This window comes from Andrena cerasifolii, chromosome 15, assembly GCF_050908995.1.
Source record: "Andrena cerasifolii isolate SP2316 chromosome 15, iyAndCera1_principal, whole genome shotgun sequence".
In the NCBI taxonomy this organism is placed as follows: Eukaryota; Metazoa; Arthropoda; class Insecta; order Hymenoptera; family Andrenidae; genus Andrena; species Andrena cerasifolii.
The window spans coordinates 1296180-1313699 of NC_135132.1; the positions used below are offsets into that span (position 1 = coordinate 1296180).

General features: G+C 36.1%; 1 protein-coding gene across 15 annotated transcripts in view; it reads right to left on the reverse strand.

The window, feature by feature from the left end:
• The window catches only part of LOC143377162 (unconventional myosin-XVIIIa), a 390650-nt gene that overhangs the window by 20463 nt on the left and 352667 nt on the right, over positions 1–17520 (reverse strand). For 11 of the 15 annotated variants that reach the window (XM_076828160.1, XM_076828159.1, XM_076828157.1 and 8 more), the window contains 2 exons: positions 3278–3421; positions 3000–3089 (listed from right to left, as the gene is read on the reverse strand). In XM_076828160.1, coding sequence (XP_076684275.1) covers positions 3000–3089; positions 3278–3421 — 234 coding nt within the window. Of the gene's footprint in view, positions 1–269; positions 412–2999; positions 3090–3277; positions 3422–17520 lie in introns of those variants that run through there. The other 4 variants (XM_076828170.1, XM_076828171.1, XM_076828166.1 and 1 more) reach the window with 4 other exon arrangements.

Sequence of the window (17520 nt, forward strand, 5' to 3'; positions counted from 1 at the left end):
ATGGTTTTGTGCCAATGAAGTAGACTACGTACACGCTTAATTACTCGTGCACTTTGAGACCGAGTTGCACTGGTGTTTGTAACTTGTGTCGCATAGCCAGCATCATTGTTATAATACAACAAACTTACGATTTATTGAAATTGCAACAAGTACTAATGCGAAGCAAGGAAAGAAAAAATAAAAATAACATATATGCAAGAATGTCATATGAAAACTGCAAGGAGTGAGATTACGATGTTTTCGTTATTAATTAATTGAAATTGATATACAATACGAATCACTTTATGCGCAGGACGGGCTGCTCTCCTTAGCACAAGATAATCAACGTGCTCGCGCGGGAGAAGGTTCTGTGGTCGATTTGTGTATCGTCGGCATTTCAATTTCGTTTTCGGGTCGATCGGATCATCGAGCGTCTCGTCACGAGCATTTAATTGCGTAACATCGAACGGCAACGCCCGTATCGAGAGGGAGTCGCGGTGCAACTGCCTCTTCTTGGGTCAGCCGATACGCGGGCCGATTGCGTCTGTTAGAGAAGACGACGGTCACCTCGGAGTTATTCTAAGTGAAATAGAGAGTGAAGAAGATAGAAGAACGGATAGGGAGAACTATGAGGGAGCAAGAGATTCAGCCACAATTCTGGACGAATGCCAAATCTCTTGCAGAGTCTCCAAGAAAAGTCTTAGCCAGCAAAAGATAAGAGTAAGAAAAGAATGAAAAAAAAATTAACGGGCAGAAAAGTGGCTGTACAAAAAACGAAAAAGATGATCACGAAAGATGAACGTAGCAGAATATAGTGTCCGAAGGAGAGAACAAAATGTCAGAGTGATTCGTTCAACCGCGATTGAATGATAAATACGAAATGATGTAGGACACAATGCCAAGGTCGTATAAGGAATTTTCAGACAAGACGATGAGAGAATGTCGGTCACTGGAACATTTATGCCACTACGGAACGGTATAAATACATCGACGCCGCGGTGGTCTGCCGAGGAAATTCATAACGCGATAAACGTCCACTGGCAACACGCTTCGTCTGCCACAGTGAACACAATGGAACGGTACGAGTGTCATGATTAGGTAGCCGAATAGTGCTCTTCGGAGGATGTTGCTTCGATTTTTTAACAAACAATCAAACGTACACTAGCCACAGTATGCAGTGCTGGACGAAAGTATATACACTTAATTTTGTTTTTGCACGCTAGATACCCACGTTCCTGAAAATTTCGCGGAATAAGCGATGCATATAAAAAAAATGTAGCATACAAACAAATCGTCAAGCCTGGAATTTAATTTTTTCTGACTGCATCAGTTACTCCATAAAGTCGGAATGGAAAAGTAATTATCATTACACACGTTCAAGTAACACGTAAAAAAACAAACCAATCATTTACTTGAGAGAGAGTGTGTGGCAAACTTAAATGCAGATTCTAAAAATATTTTTAATTCAGAGCAATTGCCTAGAAAAATAAGTGGGAATATTTTTTCGTCGAATTAAAAGTGAACATTTTTAAAAAGACAAACTTATTGGACCGCGTTGGATAAAAAAATCGTGCGCAAAGCGAATTCAATTTTTTCTAGACCGTGTTAAATCAAAATCGTGCAAACATTTGAAGCTCTTGAAAAAAATGTTTCTGGTATATACTTTTTTTTTATAGAATTTCTTTATTTAGAATGTTACAAACCTGCATAAACGAAATAATAACACAGAACTAGTAAAAATGTGTTTTACAACCATTTTACATTTGGAAGGAGTTATTGTATAAATACTGTATTTACACAGTTTAGTTTATGGAAATATTGATGTTTATTTGTTAAAACAAAATTTTAGAATAAGTCTTTCACTGGTGCACCTTACTTTTTTTAACTAATTTTGTGTCATCTATTTTGTTTGTGTAGTTCTGTTGTGCATATAGGCAAATAAAATATTGTAAAAAGGGATCTATACAAAGTAAATATGTAGGACAAATTTCATCAATAAATAATTACTATTGTTTGTTTACTGAATTGCGTACAGTGCCAATGCTTTTATCCAGCACTGCAATTGTGACATTGGAAACTCTTGAGTGTCTAACGAAATGATATTATGTAAACAGACAGAATCGAATTAATTAAGTATCTAAGTATATGTTCAGAATTTTCAACAATAAGGGCGGTAACATTAAATGACGAGTTTGGTTGAAAGTGACATAGATACTTAGTATTTAAGACCCATTTGATTCGATGTAACAATCAAATGGACAATGGACAAGGAAGGCTAGAAGTAGGTATAATGTATTACCATTAGAGAATACAATCCCGGCTGTATTTTGGATTCCAAAAATCCCGGGATTTTATATAATTAATCCCGAGAATTTCGTGATTTTTTAAAAAATGTGAATTACTTTATGAACGCCTGAAAAATATAAAAATAAACAGAATAAAGAAGCATAGTCATTTCATAATAGTAAGGACAATAATAATAATAATAATGATGATTTATTTAAATAATAATATTAAGGCGCATATAACTAACTAAACTATATTTATTTTTACAATAATATTCTGACTTTCTCAAATTGCAACTTGTCTGAACACGTAAAGTTGAAACATTGTAGACATGTACTTTAGGTGCTTCGCTGTTTCTTTGTTCGCATTTCCAAAAATATTATCTACTCATTGAGACTTTATTATTCTACATTGTTCTACTGTTTTCGTTGTTAAAAATGATTTTAACTTATGTTTCCGACTAATAATAGAAAGTAAGTTTGTTTACTTTAAATAAAGATGCCAAATTTTAACACATAATAAATCATTTTAATTACTGAAATTTTCTATTACCCAATCCCGGGATTAGTCCCGGAATCCCGAGATAGACTTTAAAAAACCGCGGGATAGTAAATAACGACCGGGATTGTATTCCCTAATTACCATACAGTTCAGATAAGGCTTGCCTTTGAAATAGTTGGAAACGATTACAAATTAATAAAATGAAAAAAGCCAACAAATAAATTTTAACATACTTTAGCCTCCAATCTATCGTTGTCATGTTTCAGGTGATTGCGTTCCTGTTCGAGTCTTTCAACCTTTGTCCTGAGTATCTCGAGCTCCTCCTGTTCGTAAAAGCAAAATAATTTATATCGATTTCAACAAGCAAGTTGAACAACATTTCTTTATACTAATGAAATTACAGAAATTAAATTTTATTCCATTTGTGCTATGTTTGTGCGCGTTTTTCCAGTTTGCTTCGACAAATCAAGATAAAAACTATTATTAATGAAAATACGAATTATGGGCTCACCGTTTTTGCCTTTAATTGATCTTCGGTCCGATGAACATTCAATAAAGGTGCAACTTTCACGTATAATCTCCACCACGGCCATTCTCTTACGGACATCCACTTCCTGACGTTCCTCTGTATACACCTAACCGCAAGGTCTTGTAACTAAAATAATTAAATACTATGCTTATTTGTTGATACATTGTCATAATGTGCATATAAACTAACAGTGTTTCTTAAAATTTAAACAGTATATCAATTTTGATCACATATTCGTTTTTGTATCATAAATATTTTGTTCTGTTACACTGTCCAACAGCCACTTTGGTCTGTAAGATTCAATAGCCGTACCTTATAGATTTTTGTGCGCTGAAAACGAATCCGTAAACCGTTTGTCGCCATCGCCCTTAGTTTTTGAGAAATTTGCTTTTTTAAAAAACTGCAAATTTTCAACTTTGAACATCTTTTGTGTCGAAACTGTAATAGTTATTCGGTTGTTTGTTGCGTGAAATTATTCTATAAACTCTCCCGAACACAGCGGTATAAGTTATTATTGCATTATGAACAGTTAAGTACGTTTAAACAACGATCAAAAGGAAAAGTACACCCGAAATGCACTCATTTTTGAAGATATCTTTAAATTTATTTCCAAAACGAAGGGTCTAGGAGAAAATCTGACCATTCCACGCGATGCAGCGGACATTTTTCCTTCGGAAAGCATCAACAGAAGTGGTAAGTCACATTTTGTTTTCAATAAAGAAGCGAAATAGTTTGGCAAAACGTGCGGCGCGGACAGTGGTAGTCACGCGCGTTAAGCGATTGTGTGACGCTGAGCGGCAGTGGATCGCGCGCCGCCGTTGACCACCACTGTCGACGCCGCACGTTTTGCCAAACTATTTCGCTTCTGTATTGAAAACAAAACGTGACTTACCACTTCTGTTGGTGGTTTCCGAAAGAAAAATTTCTGCTGCATCGCGTGGAGTAGTTGAATTTTCTCCTAGACCCTTAGTTTTTAAAATATATAGCAAAATATCTGCAAAAATTGGTGCATTTCGGGTGTCCTTTTTCCTTTGATCGATGTTTAAACATATTCAAATGCTCATAATTAAAACAATAACTTATATCGTTGTGTTCGCGAAGGTTCATAGAATAATTTGACAGACCATGCAACCGAATAACCATTATTGTTTCAACACAAAAGATGTTCAAAGTTGAAAATTGTCATTTTTTTTCAAAAACGAATTTCTCGAAAACTGAGGGTTATGGCGGCAAACGGTTTGTGGATTCGTTTTCAGCGCACTAAAAATCTATAAGAAACGGCTATTGAATGTTACAGAACAGAAAAAAAGTTTAATTTTGATGTACAGTGTTATCAAAGTGTAGTACTACACATTCAAGAGCAAACAAATAAGTATCGTTAAAAATATGATGAGAGAAGTTTTGTTAGTGAATGATCAACGATAAGTGAATGTAAATCAAAATTAATTTAATTTATTGATTCCAACAAAATAAGTTAAAGGAAATGCGTAAGTGACTAATATATAATGGAGGTACTATGAAATTAACTGTGTCCAGGGTGTCATATTTGGGTGACCATCGTAAATATGTTTGTTGGTTTTGATGATACAAAAACTTTTACACGAACGAAGTGTTTGAAAATGATACATACAACTGACACGACATGTTTCGCAGAACCATACTTTCCTAGGTTTTAAGGCCATTTATGTTGTATTAAATGGGGCTATATATTTGTATGGACACATACAATAAAAACACTTATCAAGATGAATTCAACTACAATGAAGGTAACGAGACCTTCAGATGCTCCTAATGACATGAATATTTCTTTAAGGACAGATTCCGGTAAACAATCGATTTTTTTTCTTTCATATTTCGAATTTTCAACCTTTTAAGAATACGTGTGTAAAGTGATTTTGTGAAATTCGAAAAAATTCCTAAAGTTAGAAGCATTGGAGTAGCGGCGAACGCGCAGGTAAAACCCAGCCACTCGGAGCTCGCGTAAAACTTTAAACGCGTTTTTCTCGAAACAGTGTTCTTAAAATCGGTGGATTCCATATCTCGAAAAGTTATTATCCAATTCGACTGAAACATTTTTTAGTTTGAAGAATGTACTTCTGTGTAGTGGAGAAGCCACTAACACTTTAAAAAATTTTGAAAATTTGTAATTTTTAAAGCCCTTGAAAGGACGAAAAATACGGGCAAAAGATGATTTCAAATGTCATTTTTTGTCATTTTTAATGGTATGCAAACTAGGGAGTTCCATGCCCTTTAATAATCAGGCATTGTTTCTTATTTCAGACCAGTGGTTTAGGTGCTACAAGTTCCACCGTTTTGGATGAATTTTTTGACACCTCGACTTTGAGAACTCCCCAGTCCGGTTTGCAATGATTAATTACAATATACATATAGTTTGAGACGTCCTTAATACAATGCAAAAAGTCCGATTAAATATCACCTATTTTTATGAGCTCTAGACCGGAACATCCCCTTAAACCAATTTCGAAGAATACTAAAAGGGATACAATTTATATTATAGAAAACACCTTCCGTCTTGATATTATATACATATATACCTTTGCTGACAATTTCATTCTTAAAAAAGTGCTTAAAATAGTGATCATCCACTTTAAAACATTCTTACAGACGAGTTATGAATCAACGTTTCAATAGTTCAATCATTTGAATGGTACTAGTTTGTTGGTTTATTGGAATATTTGCATACCTATACGTAGGTACGCTACGTTTAACAGTTCTCCATGGAAATAAATGAATGGCATTAAATCAGGAGACCGTGCTGGTTGGCTTGCATTTGATTGTTTGTTCAATTGAGCGACTTGAAAACATTAAATTTATACTCTTGTAAGCTACACGTGCACGATGAACTGAGAAACTGTCTTGTTAACTCTTTGCACCCCGTGTTTGCTTCTGAGACACAACAAAGTTTAAATTAACGTTACACACTGATATTAACTCGTGTAAAAGTGGGAAATCCGTGACTCGTAGAGGCGTATTGAGTTTAAGTTTATATTTACTCCTATTTCACTACTCTTTTTACTCATCTCTCAATTTATGCGGTATTTTTGATACGCGATTTTTTTTCCAGCGGTAAATAATTCCTACGTATAGGTACAATTTTTATACGTGGTCTGAGTTTTACGGGGTCAGAAAACATATATTTATTATATGAAATTGAAGAAGTGCTAAATATGTAGGGTAAGTCCGGTATAGATCGACCACCGGGAGAGTCCGGCCAGTGTTGATAGTTTCAGACCGATGCAAGATAGGGCGCTGTGTGTCACTGACACGAAACAAATTAATGCGCTTATTGTTTACCTCACATTCACCATTGTTACAAATCCGTATTTGAATTATAAGATGCAGTTAAGACTTTATGCGAGGCTGAAAGTTTTTAGACCAAGTTATAGTGTTGGTGTTATTTGAAAAACAGGTAAGTTTATTTACACTCTTCCGATATTGGGGGATATAATATACAGTAAGGAGCATAACTGAACCAATAAACACTAGTTTTGTATAAATCTTTATTTATTGCTAAGAATGTAGAAGCATATTAAAAAATGAACATTATAGTAAGTTTTATTACAGTTAGAAGTAACATCAGAAATTTTTTCAATAATTAATCTCTCCTCGTTTAGCACTGACAAACAAAATGGATTGACTCGGTTTTGCACCACGTCCAATATTTGGCAATTTTTAATATATATATTTTTTTTAATATTTCGTCCACAACCCTTTTGCTTGCAAAACTGCACTAATTCGCTTCGGCATATTTTCTATTAATTTTTTGCAATAATCCGGAGATATTTTTTCCCACTGTTCTTGAATTCTATCGTACAAATCTGCGATTGAAGTTGGTTGGGAGTCATATGAATCCCGAAGTCGTCTTTTTAGTAAACCCCGTTGAAGTCGGGGCTGTGTGCAGGTCAATCCAGAACAGAAAATTTTTTTGTACCGAGCCAATTTTTCACACTTTTAGCAGTGTGCTTAGGGTCTCGGTCATGCATGAAAATTACATTTTCATCTTCAAAAGGCATATTTTCAACAGCGTCTATGAGATGATCTTGTAAAATATCCTTGTACATGTACTGATTCATGATGCCATTAATTCGGTGCAGTGATCCAACGCCAAATGCTGTTAGGCAACCCCAAAACATTAGGGATACGCCTCCATGTTTTACCGTTTGCTTTACATGTCGTGGTTTGAGCCTTTCATTTTTACGAATCCGGCACCATGACATGCCATCTGAACAAATTCTATTAATTTTGGTCTCGTCTGACCAAATAACCCGTTCCCATTCAGTAGTTGTCCAGTTTTGATATTTTTTAGCAAATTCCAAACGAAGTTTTATATTTCTCTTCGATAACATCGGCTTCTTTTTTTCTTAATGCTTCTAAACTCAGCTCCTCTGAGGGTTCTTTGTGCTGTCCACTTGCTTACTTGTATATCCGTATCTTCTTTTAATAATTTTTGCGGCCATGGTTGCACTTGCAGCTTCACCAGATGTGACAAACCGTATAATTCTTCGTTCATCCTGCGGTGATAATTTTTTTGGTCTTCCTCCAACATTTAATAACATATTTTTACAGTATTTTTTTCTTATTCTCTGCACTGTCGACTGACTAACACTACAATTTTTCGCCGTCTGACGTGTTGACAAGGCGTCATTCAAAACAGAAATTACTTTTTTTAAACAATTTCAAGCAATTTTCTTCATATTTGCTGTAATTCACTTGCGTACTTTTCCGTTCGACTGATTGCTAGAAACTGAGTGCTGAGACGTAAACTAATATTTTGTAAACATATCAAACTGCTAGATGTAAACATACTGCTGAAACATTCCACATAAACATTCCTTTTACTGACCGGTGCAAAACCGAGTCAATCCATTTTGTTTGTCAGTGCTAAACGAGGAGACATTAATTGTTGAAAAAATTTCTGATGTTCCTTCTAACTGTAATAAAACTTACTGTAATGTTCATTTTTTAATATTCTTCTACATTCTTAGCAATAAATAAAGATTTATACAAAATTAGTGGTTATTGGTTCAGTTATGCTCCTTACTGTACATAAAACTACGGTGTAACACCAACAATACGTATGTATTCGTTTTTAATTTTTTTTTTTATAAGGTGTTCGATCCTCTCCCTTGATTATAGGATAGTTCGACCACGATAATGCGGGACAGTCCAACCACGTTAATGCGGGAAAATCCGACCACATTAGTTAAATATACAGTGTAACTATCTGAAAAAATATGAATGGTACGAAAAATTGTTTCAGACGAAAGTTGTAAGATGTCGAGTGGGGCATAACATGTTCGTATTTTTTATTTCTTATTCTTGTAACTGACATCGAAACGTTTTCTAAACACTACCTATATGTGTCCTGTTTACTGTACTCGATAATATTCTTACAGATTAAGAAATGCCTAAGGCTTATAAAAGAAAAAGTGATAGGAGAGCTAAATGGAATGGCAACTGCTTAAAGATAACATAGAATGTGTTGAAAATGGTAGAATCGGTGTAAATGCAGCCGGTCGAAATTTTGCAATTCCAACAACAACCCTAACATTTCACCAATTCCAAAAACAGGTGCGACAGGTGGTTCGCAGAAAACGCGGTACGCAGCTTGCAACCATTCTGAGTAGTTCAGAACAGATTAGGGCACAGAAGGGCAAAAGAAATTTAAAGAAACACACGAACTCTTCCATTCCTAAGAAGAAATGCAAAAAACAGTTAGAATCTTCAGATTCAAGGAGCGACAGTCCCATTCTTCGAGAGAGCGATATGTCGTTAGAAGAGCGAGACGAAAACGAATGTGTGAGATGCGGAGGAAATTATTTTGAAACTTCGAAAAGCGACGATTGGGTTAAAATGCGCTGCAGCCGTTGGTTTCACGATAGATGCTCCAAGTACGAGAATTTTTGCGATTTATGTGGAAAACTAAAGAAGAAATAACATATCGATTAATATACTCGTGTATTATACTTTTTATAAGCTACACTTTTTGTTATTTTTCAAGGTCGGTCTCACCCGTAGCGGGTGGACCGTCTAACCCCGACATTGCGGGTGAAACCGACCAGTTGCAGTGCCAATATTTTTGGTTGAAAATGAAAATAAATATTTGAAATTTTCGCACAGTATAATTTATATATACCCTAAATTGCTTGGGCTTTGCTTTAATTTGCACGAAACGACAAGAATGCGAAAAACAACGATGCTACAATTTCTTTTCCAAAAAGTGGTCGAACTCTACTCTCCCGGACTTACAACATTTACCTATAATGATGAGATTCATGAGAATAGTATTCGAACCAATTAAAAAGAAAGCTTTGACTGCTTGGGAGTACTGTACAGTACTGACAGCGACAATGAATAGAATTTGTTTTTCTGAACTTTCATTATTATTATTTCTGTGTTAAATATGTGAAATAAATATTTCTACAACGTACACGAGCAATTCTCTTGTACGTATATATTCTTGGGCTACGTAAAAAAGACCACGTAGAACCAATACTCCGCGTAAATCAAAAGACGAGTGTATTGAATAAGCGCAGAGTTTTGTAAAAAATCTCTAGTTGACGGATGAATAAGTCGAAGTCCAAATGGATAATGGGTACCACATCTGACGTGTATCTTATAACAGATTGTATTTATTATCTAGTTGTTAATAATCCGGAAAAATGTTGTTTCTTGTCATCTGCTGTTGAAAATATATAAAAATTTGTTCAGACAAAAATTTTTATCGCGAAGGTCATGGTTCCCTTATTTGTCATTAAATCCACCTTGATATCAGATACAACCCCGTGTTAGGCAAAATATACCGCTTAAAATACCCTTTGAAATAAACATTTTTTCGTATGATAAAAAAAATTAATACGATGGTCACGTTAAATAGGACTATATTAACGAACATTTTTCAAAAAATGACAACTTCATAATACATCGATGGAAACATACAATATTACTGGGTTGGTTAATAGGATATCTGATACTTTCGAAAAAAATTAGAGGCCAATGTGCGCGAATGAAGCCACATTGCCAAATGCTACGGAGAAAAACAAAAAGACTTTTTGGTCGATCCAATATTTATTATGGACAGTATTATTTTATAGGTATATTGAAACTAACAAGAATAATGCGTTTCCGTCAACAGAATTTTCAAAATCGATGTAATCCAAGGAAGAACGTTCATTGAAAAAAGTGCAGTTTCTTTTATTAAAAATAATAAGTTGGTGGAGTTTATTTAAAGAGTCTATTTTAAAATAGTGAATAGCGTAAATATTTTATAACAGTACTAGGGGGCTGTGCCCCCCTGGCGCCTTCGGCTCCCAACCCCCCGAGGGGTCGCTTCGCTTGCCCCTTTCCTTCCAGGTACACTTTTTGCAAAATTCACTTTTATGTTCAGCAGGTGTTTTAGTTTGTGGATTAGATGTCGGGATTTGTTAGATTTATATAGACCGAAAATATAAGCTGTCTGAAATTTCGAACATCTTTATTTACAATACTTCTTTGCAAACAATATTTTCAATAACTTCTGAACTTTGAATTTTTATACCATTTTTTGAGCGGCATCTTGACAATGCAACATATAATTGTACATGGCTGAATAAAGGTCTGTTGATGTATATTCCAAAGAGATCAAAACTTTGTTCTTCAGACTTAATAGTAGTTACAGCAAATGCTAAGACTATGGGAAATTGTCTTCTGCGTAACACGAATGGTAACTTGCTTGCATTTGTATCGCCTGTATCCAATTTAATACGTGGAAGGAGCACAAAACTTCTCCAGCGTGATCACCAGTCATAATATTACCGGCTATTAAATGTTTATGCAATTTAACTATTTGTAAACGTGTACCATTGCAAAGGCCATCCTCAATGCTTAAATTTCGAATGAGCATGACAACTGATCCTACTTTCAGATGTAATTTATGCACAGGGAATCCAGGAAAGTTTTATGAATTCAAATATTTAATCTGATATTCCGACTGCACATCTGCATCTGTTTGATCAACTCCTCGAGGTTTAGCTGTATCTATACTCAAATAGGAATGATCTTCTCCATCAATTTCAATTTTTTATTATTCTGTCAGATAAACCAGTATTTGGGGAAACGGATTTGTTGTAAATATCACGAATGATGTCTAATAATTTCCAGGATTCTTGAATCTCCAAAGTTTCAATAATGCCGTTGCCAATAGCTAATAACCAGTTTGCATGTTCAACATCAGACGATCTCATACTTTTTGATAACTTTAATTGGGTACATTTGGATCATATTGTAGTTGATTTTAAAATGGAATTTCCAATTTGTGGTGGAAGGGCATATTTTATAACAGGTAAAACTTGACAAAAATCTCCACTGAAGATTACAAATTTATCACCAAAAGACGTGCTATCATTACAGAGATCTTGAAGCTATTCATCAACCATTTCCACTGTCCTATTTGGAACCATTGAAGCCTCGTCCCAAATAATTACGTCTGTTCCATATAAGTGAAGATCTTTCGGATTTTTGAAATAGCACTTTGAATATGTATCTATTTCATTTAGCAATTTAAATACACAGTGCGATGTTGTTCCTCTTGGCAAGAATATCGAAGCAATTCCTGTCCATGCAACAGTGATCATTTTTCTGTCGTTTGCACGCAGAAAATGTATCAATCCATTATATGGATACGGTTTACCAGTTCCTCCAGGTCCAACCACGAGGTAAATTTTTTCATCACTGTTTCTCAGCACCGAAGACATAAGCCAATCCAGTATAAGTAATTGATCTATATAACAACTTTTTTTCATTTCAGCAGCTTGTAAAGCTCGGTATTCTTTGTTATCGTTAAATCATTCACAGAAATAGTTTTTGTATTTTTCCCAAATATGTAAAATAATCGTAGTCGACGGGGCATCACGCATTCAACTGCCTCATCAAATATTTCGTATACAATAGCCTCAGTGTGTAGTAAATTTCTTGCTACTGCATCTTCCCTAAAAGTAGCATATCGTTTTCCTTCATAAGCTGTCAGATCATTATAACATGTGGCACCTGTAACGAAGTTCAATAATAATTTTAGGTGAAATCTTTCAGAATCTTTTGGGCTAACAAAACAGACTCTTCCAGTCTGTAACTTCTTCTTTCCTTATACGTTTAATCCACGTTGTCTTAGCATCCACACGATAGTGTTCCGGTATATTTCTGTAAAGGATATTTCTGCCAGCTGGATCTATTTTATTCACTTTAAAATATGCTGTCAAAGCTGTCATTTTTTTTTGTAGAGTACAGTATGTTGCAGATGCAAATCAACAGGTAATCTATAAATCGTATGTGAACATCCGGATAAGTAGAGGCATTTCCAATATTCCCCAAGTCGCTTTTGTAGGTCCCACATATCTGCTCTTAACAGATGATGCAATTTCATTATGATTTTCCTCTTCAATTATTTCGTTACTGTTAACATTTCTTTTTAAACTGGCTCTAGTTCTATCGTGTTCTTTGTGAATATATTTGTGAATATAGATTGTGGCCACAACTGAAGTACAATATTCCACATTATTATGGCAATCGTATTTCATTAATAGGTAAGGATTACAAGGAACCACCATTGAATTGTCCACTGCTACTAACTGTCCATTCACCGTTTTCACTTAAACACGGTAATTCACTCGTGTGCGGTTTGTGTAAGGCCGCGTCCAGATCTGAACCGAACGGCACACCGAACGCCACTTGAGACTCCCTAATGCCGCGTTCGTTTAGACAGAGTCTCGTGGCTCGCGACAGCTAAAGATTGAAGGACAGAGAGTGCTTAGAGTAGTGCAGACCGAAGGTTTGCCTGCCATATGACACCATGGAAGGGACATCTGGACCCTCGACCAAAGGAAAGTCAGGCTCGCCGAGATGTTCGGGCTGTTCCCAGCCAATGTCGGTAAAGTCCCGAACCATCAGAGGAATGGCTAACCCACATAGGGTAAACAACTGTAGTGGTGCATCCCTCTTCCTCGCACCACCATCACTTGTTGTCGTCCTTGCCATTGGGGGTGTCGAGTAGTTTGGAGAAGCAAGACAAGTTGGTGATAAACGAACAGTGTCCCACAGACCTTCCCAAGCGTACCTACGCCTATGGTTCGAAACGTCCACGGGACTCTCAGAATAGTTTCACCGTTCGCACGAGCACCATGTCCGCGGATCAAGCAGCCGCTGCGTATATCTGCATGTATTACATTTATATAAAAAAAAAAAAACAGAGACAGCAACGACGGCGGTGGTAGAGACGATTATTTTCAAATAAAGAAATTTATAGTGGTACCGCGTTATTGTTGGACATGCGGTTTCAAACTACTGGTGGACTTTACAAAAATTTTACGCGAATGTGTCCGAGTGACTTTGAATTGATATTAAATTTAATTGGAAATGACATTTCAAAAGAAAACACGGAATTTGAAAATAATCGTCGTTGCTGTCTGTTTTTTTTTTTTTTTTATAAATGTAATACATGCAGATATACGCAGCGGCTGCTTGATCCGCGGACATGGTGCTCGTGCGAACGGTGAAACTATTCTGAGAGTCCCGTGGACATTTCGAACCGTAGGCGTAGGTACGCTTGGGAAGGTCTGTGGGACACTCTTCGTTTATCACCAACTTATCTTGCTTTTTCAAATTACTTGACACCCCCAATTAGGGAGTCTCAAGTGGCGTTCAGTTCGCCGTTCGGTTCAGATCTGGACGCGGCCTAATGACTTTTGTTTTCAAAGCACCCTCCTCTGGTATTTCTGCCGGTATGCATTTATCAATCCGTTCTGGAGTTTTTAGTTTCTCATCGCGTTTTATTGTAAACAGCATATGTGCATGAGGTAATCCACGTTTTTGCAATTCTATTGTATACGCGTATGCAATTATAGCGACAAATAATTTTCCGCCTAATATTTCTTTCAGTAGAGCTTTAAATTTCCAAGTAAATATTCTTACAATAAGTAATGGAGTGTCACACGATTCCAGTTTACGCTACTGAAAATTTGTCAGTTCTCTTTTTATTTCTGGCCAACCAGGATTGCAGGTCATTGTTATAAAAAGGTCAGGTCTTCCATGTTTTATGACTATGGCCATTATGTCTTGATATAGTTGTTGCATATGTCGTGGACTTCCTATAAACGAAGAAGGTAATACGAATATATTGCCTAATCTTGCGTGGTTCTGAAAATTGTCCGGATTATCTCACTTCTTGATACGTGATCCATTAATCCCTGATAAAACTTGATTCTCAGTTTTTTTTGGTTGTGTAGCAAGGAATTAAGATGTTGATTTTCTATCCGAATGTATGCACGAATGACGTATTGCTGATGTAACCTGCCCCCATAATAAATAGGATTGAACTGATTTTGGTTTCTGTACATCAAACGGTAGGCATAGTACTGCAGCACTGATATCTGTTTTGTTGTACTCTCTCTTGTCTGCTTTATAAACGTTGTCCAACCTAAATCACCACTTGGAAATAATAGTGGAAAAATCATGGGATCTATATGTTTTGATAGTTTTGGTAGCCTTACACTTTCATTACTCGATTGACGATAAAGGTATAAATCTAAGTCTGAAACGATTCCGTCTTTTGAAACAATAATCGCTGTACATTCAGACGTTACAGGTATTGTATATACTCTTTTTTCAGTGTGACGTCCCGGCCCCACCACATGGGTCACGCCGGTTAGTTTCCGCCGGCGCCGCTAGAGGTCTACTCTTCTCGCAAGTCCTATCGTCCACTCTCGTTCGTATATATACAAGTTCCAAGTTTATTTCCTCCAAGTCCCCATGTGTCTAGGGTAGGGACCGTCAGCTATAGCCCTATTGATGGGAGTCTGGCTGACGATCCCAAGAACTGAAACACACACGCACATCTTCTTTTCCTCCTCGATCTTTAATACTCCAAGAAGCGTTGACCGGCCCCGAGGGATGGATTACGGTTACGCCGGAGGAGGCGACGGGGCAAGATCATCCCTCTTTACTTTCCGGAATCAATCACCAATCACCATCTCGGTTTCGGACGTAAGAGTTGAGTCAGAGGCTAAGTAGAGTGTTAAAGTATAAATAATACTCATCAGAGTTTTCTTCTACTACATCTTTTAATTCTCTGTATTTCTCAACGTATGGATTATGCTTTTCTAATATTTCTGTTACTTCACCCCAATGTAACGGAATAATTCAGTACCTGTTCCGAAGTTTGTCCTATGTCTCAAAGCAATATCAGGTTCATACATATAAATCTGACCACAATTACGATTTATTAGTAGATCCAAAAAGAGATGTTGGAGCAATATGATGAACCTGCTCCTGTACTTTCAGAACCGGAAGCCGTTTATCTGTTGTTATATCTGCTTGAAATGTTGCAAGAGCAAACATCGAGTTAAACATACCGATATCTTTTTAAAGGTTCTATCACAGAAAATTTGTTGCAATTCAATCGGGAATGGAGGTAATTCTAATAATCTCACCTTACCATTATGACAGCAACTCTTTTTGCAAAATTCATTTTTCAAAAAAATTCTGTTACAATGTCGGCACTTTTCGGTCATATCTCTGATATAGCGAGCTGTTACTAAATCGAGGTTATTTGTCTGAATTAAAGTCTGTCGTCGTTCCCTGAATTTCCTCATATGTTCTGTGGATGTTGTCGCTAGCTGTTTGAATGTCAATGCAACCCGTTCCTCTTGCAGTTGTCTTTGCCGTTCCCTACTTTCTCTTTTTCGTTCAGCAGGTGTTTTCGCTAGCTGCTTAGATGACGAAGTCCTCTCTTCTTCGCGTAGCCGTCGTCGTCGTTCCCGAAAGTCTCTAACACGTTCAGCAGATTTTTCCAATGGCGGATTCGATACCGAGCAACTATCTTCATTATCACTTATTTTTCTTTCTCGAAGAGACATTTTTACATTCAAATCTACAAATGTGCAAAAGGAGGCCCTGTTACAGTAATTTCTTTGTAATTTAATCGGGAGTAGTCATTGTCGTTTCGTACTTTCTCTTTTATATTCAACAGGTGTTACCGCTGGCTGTTTAGATGTAGAAGTTCCCTGTTCTTCTTGCAGTGTCGTTGCGGTTCTCTAAATTCTCTAACACGTTCTGCAGATTTTTTCGCTACCTGATTAGGTACCGAGCCACTGTCGTCATCTTCATTGCTATTAATTACGCGATCTCTTATTTAATGGAGTCTAAATTACAAAATGTAAATTAAATATTTATCTTTTAATCAGATTTTGTGTTTCCGTGAATGTGTAAAGTCAACAATGTTCGATGAATATTTATTACAAAGCACACTTCGAATTGCAAGTTAGTAATGCAGATTTGTTTGTAACAAAAAATTGACAAACAAATAAAGTCTTTTGTTAAACAAATAAACCCTTAAATTAATGATCACAGGGTGAGCGCAATGATTTCCCGAGGGTGTTGGGTGCCGAAGGCGCCAGATGGTTGTAGAATTTTAAATTTGAACAGTATTCCATTAAACTTGGAAAGTGTAGAAAAGATAGACAACAAACACATGTTTTGATTTCAACATGAATTAATTTCATGTCATTCCCTACCTTATCGACACAATGTAGTATAATGTATAATGGACAAACCTTTAAAAACTTACAAAAAGGGGTAGAAAAAATTGAATCAATCCCGAAAAAATAGCAATTATATAATAAAAAAAACTCCTGAGTAACCCAGACCAAACCGTGATCTTTACCGCGCAAAAGAATTGCGAAAAATTGTAGGAACAAAGTGATCTTTGATATACATATTTAATTCCCACGATTACGTTTGTGTCGGTAATAGAGTGAGTAGCGGTCAAATGGTTAAAATTTTTTTTGGAGTTGCCAAAAATCATCATTTTTTACTTAAACGAATTTATGTTTAAAATTTCAACCAATCGGGGCATGGAGGTTTTTCGGAAGTAGGGTAATTGTGGGACAGTTGCCGCACCTTACGCAAAATTGTCACCGTGTCTAAATTTTGCAACGAAAATTTGTTCCAAGGATACATATTATTAGTTGAACATCTTGCCCTACTACTAGCATTAAAGAAAATCAAAATTTCAATATTTGTCACCCTTAAAAAATTGAAACTAAAAACATCCATTTTTTAGAAGAGACGCCGCACGTGCGGGCGTGGTGCCGCATTTAAATAAACGTTTAATTTTCCATTTAAACTTATTAATTTTAACTTTCTATTTAAAAAAAATAGTAAAAGCAAAGTAAAAT